This window comes from Myotis lucifugus, unplaced genomic scaffold, assembly GCF_000147115.1.
Source record: "Myotis lucifugus unplaced genomic scaffold, Myoluc2.0 scaffold_3, whole genome shotgun sequence".
NCBI classification, from domain to species: Eukaryota; Metazoa; Chordata; class Mammalia; order Chiroptera; family Vespertilionidae; genus Myotis; species Myotis lucifugus.
The window spans coordinates 28,024,367-28,037,654 of record NW_005871051.1 but is presented as its reverse complement, the minus strand read 5'-3'; the positions used below and the strand labels follow the sequence as shown (position 1 = coordinate 28,037,654).

Below are 13,288 nucleotides of genomic sequence, written 5' to 3'. Positions count from 1 at the left end.
GCCGCTGGCCCCATGGAGCTGCTGGCCGCAGCTTTCAGCGCCGCCTGCGCGGTGGACCACGACAGCTCCACCTCGGAGAGCGACACGCGCGACTCGGCGGCGGGACACCTGCCCGGCAGGTGAGGACTGGCCGGCGCCCGGACCCGCGCGTCGCCCCCGCGTTCCTCTGGCCCCAGCTCGCGCCCCCCCTACCACCCGTGGCCTTTGCCCCGTGGTCCCCGTCGTCCCTCACTCCACCCCGGCCCCTGTCGTGCCCGCACCCGACTGGGGTTAGTGATGAGTCCCAGCCCGGCCGCTGACGCCCCTGTCCCTGCCCCAGGCCCTCTCAGGGGCGCCCTGGGCGCGCGCGTCTTGCTCGGCATCCCCTTCTCCACGTCGAGGGACCCTGGGACTGGAGGACCCAAGCCCGAAAGGGACTGGGGGCCGGTGACAGCGGGCGGCGCGGGGTGCGCAGCGCGGGCTGGGCTCTTGGCCGCGGGACCCGTTGGGGCGTCCGGGCGGCGCCGCCGTGGAGAGAGCTGGGAGCGCCAAGTTTCCGATGCCTGCCCGCGAGCTCCGAAAACCTGGAGGTTTTGGACGGGCTGGTGTGGGAATGAATCACTCGGTCGCGCCCTGGTGCTGTGACAAAAAGAGCCTGTGGGGCCCGCCTGGACGGTCCCGGGCGGGTCCAGCTAGCCACGGCCGCGTCTCTCGCCAGCTAGCCGAGGTGTGTCGTTGCTTAAAAATAACTGGTCCTGCCCCTGCTTCTTTCTGGCAGTGAGTCACCCTCCACCCCGGGAAATGGGGCCACGCCCGAGGAGTGCCCAGCGCTGGCCGACAGCCCCACCACACTCACGGAGGCCCTGCAGATGATCCACCCCATTCCCGCCGACTCCTGGAGGAACCTCATCGAACAAATAGGTGGGTACTCGAGCGGTGGCTGCGCTTCACGGGGCAAATGTGGGCTCCTGGTGGATTCTGAGGGTCCCCCTGCTACTGAGATACCCTTGCATTTCTGTGAGGAGGCTAGGGGACGTTTTTGTTGTTGTTTGTTTTTAATATATTTTTATTGATTTCAGCGATGAAGGGAGAGAGAGATCAATGATGAGAGAGAATCATTGATTGGCTGCCCCCTGCTCGCCCCACACTAGGGACTGAGCTCACCACCCAGGCATGTGCCCTGATGGGGAATTGAACCGTGACTTCCTGGTTCTTGGGTCCATGCTCAACCACTGAGCCACGCCGGCTGGGCCTAGCGAACGTTTTGACATGTTTGATTCTAACTGGTTCTAGAGGCAAAACTGCCCCATTTTAATCGTGCTGCATAATTGGGCTTTAGCAAATGCATTTCTGTCCTGCTCTCTCTGGAGAGGTCTACCCGCCCAGCCCCTTGTCACTTCTGTGGGAAAGACCAGGGGTGAGGTGCTGCTAGGCCAGGCAGGGAGCCCAGGACGAGGTCTGGGGAAGACCTGGAAAGAGAGAGAATCTGCAAAAAAAAAAAAAAGGGGGGGGGGCCTCTGGGGAGAGCCAGGCTCACGGGTGCAATCCAGGACGAGGAGGCAGTGGCAGACTTTGCACAGGGGACAGGTAAAGTAGAGAGAAAGTGGGGACCCCCCTCCAGCCCCTCGGTTAAGGAAGCCTAGTTCCACCTGCCTATCCAGCACCGTGGCGAGAGGTGGGGGGTGCAGCCGTTTATGTCCAGCTCGGCACAGCTGCAGCTGAAGCCCTGTGAATGCAGAAAGTGGATTGAGGAGTCCCACGTACGTGAGCACTTGCATTTCAAAGTCAAAAATTGCTAATAATATCAAACTAGTTCTCATCATGTGGGTTCCCTTATTCAGAAAATGGTACCGGCTGCTTAGAAAATCTTGTTTTTCAGTGTCGTCAGAGCAGCAGTCTATTTGTTCAATTGAAATTCTAGGTTTGGAGAATTTGCTCCCTAAATATCATCATTGCCCTTCATCCCAAATGCTCAGACAGACAGGAGGTGTCTCGAGTGGAAGTGGAGCATCCGTGGCCCCAGAAGACCCTGCATTTGGGAGACTTTGGGGGCGGCCCACTCTTCCCTGGCAGGGGTTTTTCCAAACTGAGCCCTGAGAGGAGCTGAGCCCTTGCAAAGCTGAGGGGGTGGAGTGCACACTGCACGCTGTGAAGCTGCTGACTCCAGAAATTTTGTTTCCAGCAGGCCCCCTGAGTGTCAGGCCGGGTGGGATGGTGGCGGCGGCTTTTCCCTTTGTTTGCAGGGGGAATGGAGAGGGGCTGATCTGAGAACAGACTCCTGAAAACGCCTTTCCCCCACCTCCCTGCCACAGTGCCCTTCCTAATGAGGAGGGCCACCTCTGCCGTGGCAAATGCTGGAAGCCTAGACTTCTACCCTCTAGAAAGGGACCCTCTTTGACTAAGGTCGATGCCATGGCTAGGAAGGAACTCGGGGTGGGGCTGGGAGAGGCTCTGTCTGTGCTCTGGGCATGTGGAGGCTCCTCTCCTGGAGGCAGCTGGACCTGCTGAGCCAATGCATAAACCTGACGCTGGGAGTCAGGGGCCCTGAGCTGTGGAGCCTGCCCATCTCTGCCCTCAGTTTCCTCGTGTGCCCAACAGAAGAGACTGACATGGTAACTCTCTTTTTCTGGCTCCTGGGCGAGATCCATAGTAGGTGCTCAGCAGATGTGTTGAATGACAGCACAGAGCTGTTGCTGCCTTCTTCTCGCATTCTCCCTTACAGGTTCCTACACCAGCCCTACCTGCTGTTAGCTCTGTGAATGAAGTGAATTCTTTGCCAGGGAGCAGGAAAGGACAACAGGTTCCTAAACACACAGTGTAACTGAGGGGGGAAGAAGGTGGAATGACCACGTGGGAACTTTGCAGACACTGTGTTGCAGTGGATCCCACAGAGGCCAGAACAGAATCATGGCAGGATTATGCATGATATGGTGTACAACCATCATTATCATTATAGATGGTGGACCCTGCGACTCTGGGATGGATTGTGTGTGTGTGTGTGTGTGTGTACATGTATGTGCATGTATTACTGTTGTTTATGACACCTAATAAATGCTTGGCACATAGAAGGTGCTCAGTAAAAAAATAAGACTCTCTGTCCCTTAGAAGTTTCCATTTGAAGGATTCAAGGAACAAAATTATTCTGTTCAGAAAGTGAGATTTTGATTGACTGAAGACTTTTTACCCTCATGTGCAGGGCAGCACAGCCAGCCAGGTATAGATATTTTAACAAGGAGAGATGGGAACTGAGCCTTCTAATTCTGCATGGATATGATATCAGGTGCAGGGTTTTATAGGTAAAATTAATTTCCATGTAAAGTTGTGCTTGCTAAATGTACAAAATATAAAGTAGGAAAACATCATATATTAACAGTACATTGAGCACAGAAATTTAATAACAGTTCCTCGGGTAAAAGTACTCTCTATTGAATCTGAATTTTAAAGCTTTTTAAACAGGATATGAAAAATGGGGACACGGTGTGTCAGACAACTCTGTGTAATCACAGTAACTCTAGGAAAATTGATTTTTAAATACGTACTTTAAATACCACAAAAAAGAAAATGAAATTTTAAGAATATTCTAAAAGCACTTGTATTGGAAGTCTTTGGTTGAAAGTAACAGAATAGCCAGCAAATAATAATAATAATAATAATAACCTTAAACAATGTAAGTATTCTATCTCAGTTAATGAGTCCAGGGGTAGGATGTTCAGCAGTTGGTTAATTCAGCCAAGCAATTACCCAGCTCCTTTTCCTTCACCATTCTCAGCATTTAGGCTTCATGACACACGATAGCTGCCACAGCTCCAGACATCACATCCTCAAGCAGCCATGTATAAAAGCAAAAAAGGGCAGTCTGTCTTCAAGTGTCTGCTGGGGAGGGACATCTTTTTAAGAAGCTATCCCCCTTGCCCGCCTCAGCCAGATTGTGTCATTTGCTATGTCTAATCCCACCACTGGCAAGGGGAAGGGAACTATCACAGGAAGTTTTGATCAGTCAACATTCACCCACTTCCCTGAGCACAGAATGGGTCAGCACTCAAACAAACCCCTTCCCTGTCAGCTGGGAAGAAGGGTTGTGAGGGGTGGGAGAGAGGCAGCCAATGGTGTCTGCCACGATGTGATTTCAGAAATATTATTTTCAATCCAACTACTCACACTGCTAATATTGCTGTCTTTTTTTTTTAGCATATGATATTGGATATAGGTGTGTGTTTTTTTATTGATTTCAGAGAGGAAAATAGATGGAGATAGAAACATCAATGATGAGAGAGAATCACTGATCTGATGCCTCCTGCACGCCCCCCCTCCCCACAACCGGGGAGTTGAGCCCACAACCCAGGCATGTGCCCTGACTGGGAATTGAACTGTGACCTCTTTGTTCATAGGTCGACACTCAACTGCCGAGCCACGCAGCTGGGCTGGAAATAGTTTTTAACCCACGATTTTTTACCCATTACTTTTTTTACCCATGACTGTAGCGTACATGAGATGTATTTTTGAACCTTCAAAAAGATGCCAAATTAGATATTTTTGTGAAGCTTGGAAACTGCATTTTTAAAAGGTGTTCAATTCAACAAATACGTATGTACCTACCATGTGGGGGAGGCACTGTGCTAAGCATCGAAAAGTGACTCCAAGTCAACTGTGGGAACCTAGTTTCTTTAAACCTCCATAAACTCAGTATCAGAATCACAGAATAATTGGTTTACTGTTGACAACAATAGAGATCTTGTGCTCATGACTGAACCAGTTTACGTGGTGACATTAAACCTCTGTCTTTATAGATCTTCAATCCAGATTGCATTTAGTGTAGACTAGGTTTTCTTTTTCATTCCTTTGTCAGATTAACTCCATGTTGTATTCTGCTGGAATGTAACCTTGTACAATCACAGAATCTTAATTTTTTAAACAAGTTCTACACTTTCCATAAAGGCTTTATCATTAGTGTCATGCAACATCGGAAGCCAACTAGTTTAATCCAAAGGATGGATTTAGCTCGGCTGGTGTGGTTCAGTGGTTGAATGTTGACCTGTGATCCTGGAGGTCAGGGTTTGATTCCGTCAAGGCACATGCCCAGGTTGTGGGCTCCATCCCCAGTGTGAGGCATGCAGGAGGCAGCCAATCAATGAGTCTCTCTCATCAATGATGTTTCTATCTCTCCCTTCCTCTCTCAAATTAATAAAAATATTTTTTTAAGAAAAGAAGGATAATCGGCAACGTGTATGTACCGCATTATAAGAGACAGTGCTATACAAGTGGTGCATTTATCCGTATCAGAACTTTCCTGGGAGAATCATCTTTGTTTTGTGAGTAGACATATCAAAGGTCTGACCACTCTCCGGACCAGTATGTCCAGCTGCTCACTGGACCTCTCCACCTAGGTGCCCCTCTGCTGCCCACGGGATCCCTCCACCATCCCCTTCCCCAGTCAGATCCTCCTGTGTTCCTCATCTCCTTGAATGGGGCCAACCGACCTTGTTGCCAGTCTGAAAACCTGGACATCATCCGTGACCCAGCAGCACCAGGACATGTCTTCCACTTTATCACTGTGCCCTGACAGGTGCGGCTCCATCCCTCCACCCACTGCAGCTCAGGCCTGCCTCCATCATCACTCCTGCAGAACTGTCACAGCCTCTTCCCATCCCGGGCCTCCAAAAACAGACCAGAGCTGCCCGCCCGCCCGAGGTCTCTTGGGGCCTCTCTCTTGCCCAGAGGATAGGCTGCTGCCTCTGTGGCATGGCAGGCAGACAAGACCCTTGGAGTCCGATGCCCCTCCTCCCAGCCTCACATGCGCGCTCCCCTCCCCACCCAGCTTCCCCTCTCCCTAGGCTGGGACCCCCTTACTGCGGAAGCTTCCTGCTGCTCCTATGAGGAGACAGCCCCGCCCCTAAGCCAGGATGTCTGAAATGGGTTTTTCCCTGTGGAGGAGGTGCCACCTCTGTGCTGATTCATAGGCACCCTCACATCTCCTTGGAGACTTAGAATACATTTACTTCAAGTACAGTTGGTCAGGGAAGCAAGTCTGAAACTGCAAACGCAAAAAAGGAATGTTTCCCTTTTGCATCCTAAGGATGGTGCAATGTTTTTTCCTTCAAAATGAGAATTGACAACTACTCCCAGTTCACAAATGAACATACTCGAGTTTTAATATGGAAGCATTTAAGGCCTTGAAAGCATCCTGGGGGATACTGAAGCGTAATTGGGACATTTCCATCCACTCTGCACACGTTGGTTATTAACACAGCAAGTTGTGGGTTCTTGTTTGCCAAGCAGGGTTCCCAGCAGGGTTCATGTGTGGGGAAAGCATATATTTGTGTGATTGGATTTTAAATCAGTTCAGGGGTTTCTTTATCCTTCTTTGAAAAAAAACTTACAAGGGCTGATCCTTCCCGGGGAGGGAAGGCCTGGCAGTAGTTGGCTGAGGGTCTGTCTTGGTGTATTCCTGGGGCCCTGGCCCTTATGAGAGGACAATGCCTCGCCTTAGTGATTCAGCAAGATCTTCACCTGAAATATTTTTCTGCTCTTCATTCCAATTCTATCGATTTCAGGGCTCCTATATCAGGAATACCGAGATAAATCAACTCTCCAGGAAATTGAAACCAGGAGGCAACAGGATGCAGAAATACAAGCCGATGACCTCCGCTCCCCGTCCAGCGAGGAGACGCCTGAGGAGGAGGAAGAGGAGGAGCAGGAGGAGCTGGCAAGCCCACCTGAGAGGAGGGCTCTGCCCCAGATCTGCCTGCTCAGCAACCCGCACTCCAGGTTTAACCTCTGGCAAGACCTCCCGGAGATTCAGAGCAGCGGGGTGCTGGACATCCTCCAGCCGGAAGAGATTAAACTGCAGGAGGTGAGGGCGCCTGGGGTGGGATGGGGGGGCAGGGGGGTGTTTTAACCAATGTGCCTCGAGGCTGCCCAGCAGGCTTATCCTGAGAAGCCTTGGCAGGGTTCATCCACCCAGAACATGCAGGAAAATTCCCTTATTTCACGGGCAACAAAAAACAACTCATTACCTTGTAGGATAGCTCAATCCCAACACTGAGTGTTCTCAGCATAGTGGTTTCATTACATAGCAAGATTGCATTCTTTAAATCCGCCGTTATTGTTGGGAATTTCCTGGCACCGGTGACCACGAATGCTCTAGGTGGTGCGGAGCAAACTGTGACTGTGAAATCACTTCCGTTGGCGCTTGGCTTCTCACTCAGTAGCCCACAACTTTATTGTGCTGTCGCTTGAACCTCGGGTGAGGGGAGGCTCTGAAAGAAAGCCCTAGCATGCCCACCCCCTCTCGAACTGGCACTTGCTTCTCTGCCCTCTCCTTGGCTGGTCCAGGCAGACTGCCCATCTGTCCATCAGACTGAGGTATCGCTGAGGTGCCTCCTGGTTTGTGGCCACCAGGCAGAACTAATCAATTACAAATGAGCAGTAACAGTAATGAGTAACTAAGAAATTTAAGTGTTCACTTTAGTTGCACAAAGATTATTTGGCATAAAGGGGAAAAATCTGTGGAATAGGGAGACTAGAGTATGGGGTATGGTCAATAGTAAGGAGAGAGACTGGGTGAGAGAAATGGTGAGTGTGCACGTGTGTGTTCGTTGTGAAATTTAAAAAGTGGGTACAGAGGGGAAAACGAAATGAAGAGATTGGGTTTTTCCACTGGTTCAATATATAATCCCATCATATCTATTCTCTCTGCGTCCCTCTTGGGCCGCCCTGCCGCTCCCCACTCCCCCACCCCCACCCTCCCCTACCCCTTGCACTCACCTACTCCTTAAAGCTGCACTTGAACCTGTTTGTGTTTGTTGCTGGCTGCGGTCCTGACACCACATCTTCTGCCTTCTCTGACCCGTTGCTTACTCTTGCGCCAGATTCTGTAGACACGTTTGCTCTTCTCCTTTATTTAAAAGGCGAACTACAAACTAGGCACACAGTTAGTGACCCGGACTGAGAGTCTTCCTGCCCAGGGCTGCCTAACTCAGACCGGTTGCTCCACTCATCCGCTCCCTGGGAAAGCTTGATGAAGCTGATGGATGAAGGGCCGCCCACGGTCCACCTGCATCCTGTACAGCGCAATCAGGAGAAATTGGTTTAAACTGTGACATCCCTGGGGCCGTGAGCAGGGATTTGTAAATGGCTGCATTGAGAGTTTTATATGCACCTTCGATGTACATGATGTCTCGTCATCAGAGGCCTTCCACTGAGGCAGGGGGAGCCGGACAGAGGAGAGCCCACCAGACTTTGCCCACGGAAGCAGCCAGGTGGAAGGTGCCGGGGGAGACGGAGGAACCCCTTCGTGTGACCGTCCCTCCTCTCCAGGAGACCCAAGGGCTACGTCAGCCACAGGCAGGCCACTGACCCCGACTTTCTTGTTGAAGGAATTATACAACACAATTTTGCTCTTGGTTTCTTTCACTCCATATTACCAACCTGGGGCCATTTTCTCCCCCTTGTAATCCTCAGAGCAAGGAAAAGAGACCGGCTGTGTGTTGGGGAGGGAAGATAATTCTTTTTTACCTTGATCATTTGAGAAATGAAGGTTTTTAATATTTTGGAAAACTTAGAGATAAATCCTAGTAGAACTTAAAATAGGATATAAACTGCCTACCACATGCGCAAAGCTAAATGTAGAGAAAGCAGGGCCCTGGCAATAAAGGAAAGCAAATGGGGGAGAAGCACAAAACCAAACAGCACAAGAGAAGGTGGCAGAGTTCATGGCAAAGGTGTGAGGGACAGCAATGCATGTGGATTGCCTGACTCCTCCACTGAAGGACAGAGGCTCTCCAATTGGTTGGAAAACTGAACCCGCTGTATTATCAGACAGCGTAGAATTCAGGGCAAGGAAAGTTACCACAAGGGACGATGGATCCTTTTATATTGTCAAACGTATCACTTCATTTATTTTTAATTTAATTTAATTTAATTTTTTTGTTAATCCTCACCCAAGGACATCTTTCCATTGGTTTTTAGAGAGACTGGGAGGGAGAGGGAGAGACAGAGGGAGAGACTTCTCGGTTGTGCTTAGAATGTGCTCCGTCCTGTGTTCTGCTCTGAAAAACGAAGCATCTTTTTCTCCCTTGGAGTCCTAGCCCCCGACCGGCACGGGTGGGTATAACACACACAGAGTTCTGAATACCTGCTCGTGTAAGCGGACTGTCCTGTGCAATTGTATCAGGGAGGACCCAGCTCAGGTTGATGTCCTGGGAACCAGCGAGGCTCTCACTTAAATTTGTGGGTTGAAAGTGGCATTTTGTTGCTGTAGCTCGTACCATAGGTTGTTTCAAGGTAGTGACCAAACAGGGAGGCAAGGGCTCGGGCTGCACGGTATCCCTTAGGTCAGTGGTCGGCAAACTGCGGCTTGCAAGCCACGTGCGGCTCTTTGGCCCCTTGAGTGTGGCTCTTCCACAAAATACCACGTGCGGGTGCGCACGTACAGTGCGATTGAAACTTCGTGGCCCATGCGCAGAAGTCGGTATTTGTGGAAGAGCCACACTCAAGGGGCCAAAGAGCCGCATGTGGCTCGCGAGCCGCAGTTTGCCGACCACTGCCTTAGGTCACATCTTTGCTGGTCCCAGCTGCCCATCGGGTTCAGTTCCAACAGGCATTCTCATTTGAGGTGCATCTTCACCCACACTGGACAGCTCGCCACGGTCCCCGAGCTTGGGGAGCTGGGTGTGCAGAGTTTGAAAAGCGAGCAGGGAATATTTTGAGTGTCTCCAAGGAAACACGGACACACATACACTCATGCGGGGCGTCCTGCCCAGCTGGCACTGTGGCAGCACAGCCCCAACATGCCCAGACTTCCAGCTTCGCCCTGTTAGGAACCAGAAGGGAGGAGACCCAGTGGCACCCTGTATGGGTCTCCCCAGGGGAGCTAGCCAGTTAGGGTACAATTCACAGTCAGTCCCAGTGGCCTCTGACATCAAGGCTGCGTTTTCATTGTTTGTCAACTTATTTTCACAGCGTAGAACTTAAATGTATTTTTTTTTTCAAAAGAAAACTATCCATTTTAGAAGGAAGTTACTGAGGGTTTTCATCAAAAAATTACATTGTGATTGTTATTTTATTTAGCAACCCTCACTGAATCATATACTTGTCTCTTTGGGACAATTCAGCAAATTAATCCCACACTGGGAGGGAACAGGGGTGTTTGCACCTTAAGGTGGACAGTAGCCATCACCCCGAACCCCAGCGAGCTCCTGTGCTGTCTGACTAGGAAGCAAACACCTATGACTTTCCCAGGCAGAGACAATTTAACAAAGTGACAGTGTTAGCATTTATCGTTTTTAAGGTGAATCCTTTGGGTAAGTAATTTATGCACCTGATATAAAGTTCAAAAAGAGCAAACAGATTTATAGTGAAGGGGAGTCTCCCCGCCGACCCCCGCCCCCCGGGTCAGGGCCTGAGCGCGTGCACACAGATGGTGAAATACTATGTACAGTTCTAACTCTTTCCACATCAGCCCAAATAGAGGACCCACTCTTTTTTCTCTCCGCTCCTCCTCCCCGTCTTCCTCCTCCTCCTTCATCTTCTCTGTCTCTCTTGGTAGCTTTATGAGGCTCCATGGTTTATGATGTTGCTGGACAATAGCAGTTAGTGTTCATTGCAGCATTATTTATAGCAATAAAATGCTGAGATTTATACAATGGGAATTGCTAGGTGGAATTGTTGGTTTAAAGATTACATGTTTTTCAATTTTTGAGAAGATCCTGCCAAATTATCTTCACACTTTAGCCGTGTATGAGGGTGTTGGTTCCCTATACTATTATCTAAGGAGTTTATCATGACCAATGTGTTAGTCGTAGATGCTATCTTGTGCTTTTAACTGGCACTTCTACTGTGCAAACCTGTGTCTTTTAAAACTTAAACTTTTCACTGTGTACTTTTTTGTAACTTACTAACTAGATCACCTTGAGCAAACATAACAGTTGGCGCTCAGTTGTGGGAGCTTGCTAAGGCTTGGGTTTGGGCGGCTGGTGGTGTGTGGTGTGCACCGGGCACCCCAATGCTGTCATGTGTGGCTTACCTTTAACATATGATCCCTAGTCCCACAGCAGTGCCAGCAGTTAGTTGTCACCCATGTGACAGCCGGGGCCCCAGGGGCTCATTCAGCCTTGACCTCCTTGCATTTCCTTTGAGGATTAGTAGGGTCGGGCACAAGCCCGGAGTCATCTCTGCCTGTGGGGTGTGAATGACTATTGGCCACATATGTGAGGAAAGCACCACGTGGGGGTCCCCAGAGAATCCTGAGCTGTGGAGGTGAGCTTTGTCCAGCTTTGAGTTTGCGATGCTGGCGGGAGGAGGGACCGGGCAGTACCAATGGGGATGTTGGAGCAGGTGTGAAGGATCGGTAAGGTGAGCTTGCCTGGCCCAACATGAGGACCTAGGGCACATGGAGAAATACAACACAGCTGAACTGTGTCAGATCACAGGCAGTTCTGGGTCAGTCAGCTGAGTTCCTAAGGACCAGTGCTGTGCTTTGGGGCTGGTGGTCGGCCCTCCTGGATCAGAAGCAGGTTATTTTCCTCTAGGCTGTCTCACCATCCCCGCTTCCTCTTTCATCCCCCTTGCTGGTAGGGGGAGGTCTCCTTTGCTTCTTTTTTTTTTTTTAATATATTTTTATTGATCTCAGAGAGGAAGGGAGAGGGAGATAGAAACATCATTGATGAGAGAGAATCATGGATCGGCCGCCTCCTGCACGCCCCCTAGTGGGGACTGAGCCTGCGACCCAGGCATGTGCCCTTTACTGGAATCAAACCCGGGTCCGCAGGCCGACGCAGGGGTCGCACAGGTGGACTAGCTCTGGGCCACTCCAGTCCTGAGGCTGCCTGAGTTCTCTGAACCCCAAGCGGACCCAGAACTGTGCTCCTTGTGTGGGGTGGGGGGGGTGAGGAGGGGTCCTGGCTCTGCACACCTATGGTGTCTCCGGGCAGCTGCTGTGGTGCCAGCCGGGTCTGCAGTTCCTGAGGAGGGGGACGCTCCCTGCCTGAGCTCACCCTGCAGCTCCTCTGAGACTGCGGTGAGGGTCCCAGCTGAGCGCCAGTGATTTCTCTGATGTGCTGTTTCCTTCCTTTGGAGGGAAATCTAAATTTACTGAGAAAAATGTGTTCTAGGGCCTCCCGAACGTGGCAGGGGAGGCCTATGGAGGGACGGGCATGGCCTCAGAGCTCATGGCAGCAGCCCCCGCGGCCTTGTGGACACAAGGCTGTGTTTCCGGCCCACGCCACTGACGTGAGAGGGCATGGGCTCAACATGTTACTCAACATGTTACCGGCAGCCTCTTGTTCCCCACTTGACACCTTCCAGTGGCCTGGGGCCAGCCCCACCGCCTCACTCGCCACCTCCTCCTGGAGCTCTCACGCCTTCCCTGCACGGGCGCCCCTGGAACGGGCCTTCCTGTCCAAGTTTGGGACGCAGCCCCCATGTCACGTCCTGGGCCAGGCCCTCCCTGACTCCTCTGGCTGGAGCACCATCCATGAAGCGTGGTCCTGTGAAGGCAATGCCCAGAGGTGAGGTCGATGGTGACCCCGCAGGTCTTCAGGTGCTTTGAGATGGGCCTGCTCCAGGCTGAGCACTTCCCGCCGAGAACTGCGGCTTAGCGAGCGAAGCGATTCCCACTCCCAGCAGAGGTCTGGCCAACTCCAGGGCCAAGGCCTTGGACACTCTGCTGCTCTGAGGCCCAGGGTGGGCACCAGGCCTGCCACAGCGCTCGCTGACTACAAATGAGCTGGACTGACCCCTCTGAAGAAATGGCCGAGTTGACCTGTGACCACTAACACTGAGGACCCTACCCTTCTCAGAGACGCCACGCGGGAGTGGGCTCTGAGGTCGCAGGGCTGGAACATGCCAGGAGCAGGGTGACTTCTGGCAGACATCCAAAGGAATAGTGGGTGCTAAAAGCGCCCCTGGGAGACCCAGCCGTGATTCGTAAAATTCGGGTCAGCCTAATTGAGTGTTCCCTGGGGACAGCAATCCTGTGTGAGCCTAGCAGAGAGCTGTGAGCCTGATGGTGGGGAAAGAGGGGCTGGGACATAGGTGCTGGTTTCATCCAGGAGGGCTTCCCTGTAGCAGGCGACACACATCACACTCACTCACACACACCTCTTCCTGCTGCTCCACAGCGGCTCTCCACCTGCCCTGCATGGTCCTCCTGTCTGCCCTGCCCCCTCCCCTGGGTGTCAGCTTCGGTGGCACAGGAAGTCTCTGTGTTCACCACTGAATGTCGGCTCCTACCCAGTAAATGCTCAGTAATGTTTGTGCACAAATGGATGAATGAGTGAGGAGTGAATGATGAATGAATGATGATGAAGAA

The 13,288-nt window shown here is 51.5% G+C and overlaps 1 protein-coding gene across 7 annotated transcripts in view; it reads left to right on the top strand.

Annotated features, from left to right (window-relative positions):
* The first annotated feature begins 6 nt into the window (after nucleotides 1-6).
* The window catches only part of NGEF (neuronal guanine nucleotide exchange factor), a 28,081-nt gene continuing 14,799 nt past the window's right edge, over nucleotides 7-13,288 (top strand). For all 7 annotated transcript variants that reach the window (XM_023762511.1, XM_006082657.3, XM_023762519.1 and 4 more), the window contains exons 1-3: nucleotides 7-119; nucleotides 758-900; nucleotides 6,531-6,829. In XM_023762511.1, coding sequence (XP_023618279.1) covers nucleotides 13-119; nucleotides 758-900; nucleotides 6,531-6,829 — 549 coding nt within the window. In that variant the 5' untranslated portion in view covers nucleotides 7-12. The remainder of the gene's footprint in view (nucleotides 120-757; nucleotides 901-6,530; nucleotides 6,830-13,288) is intronic.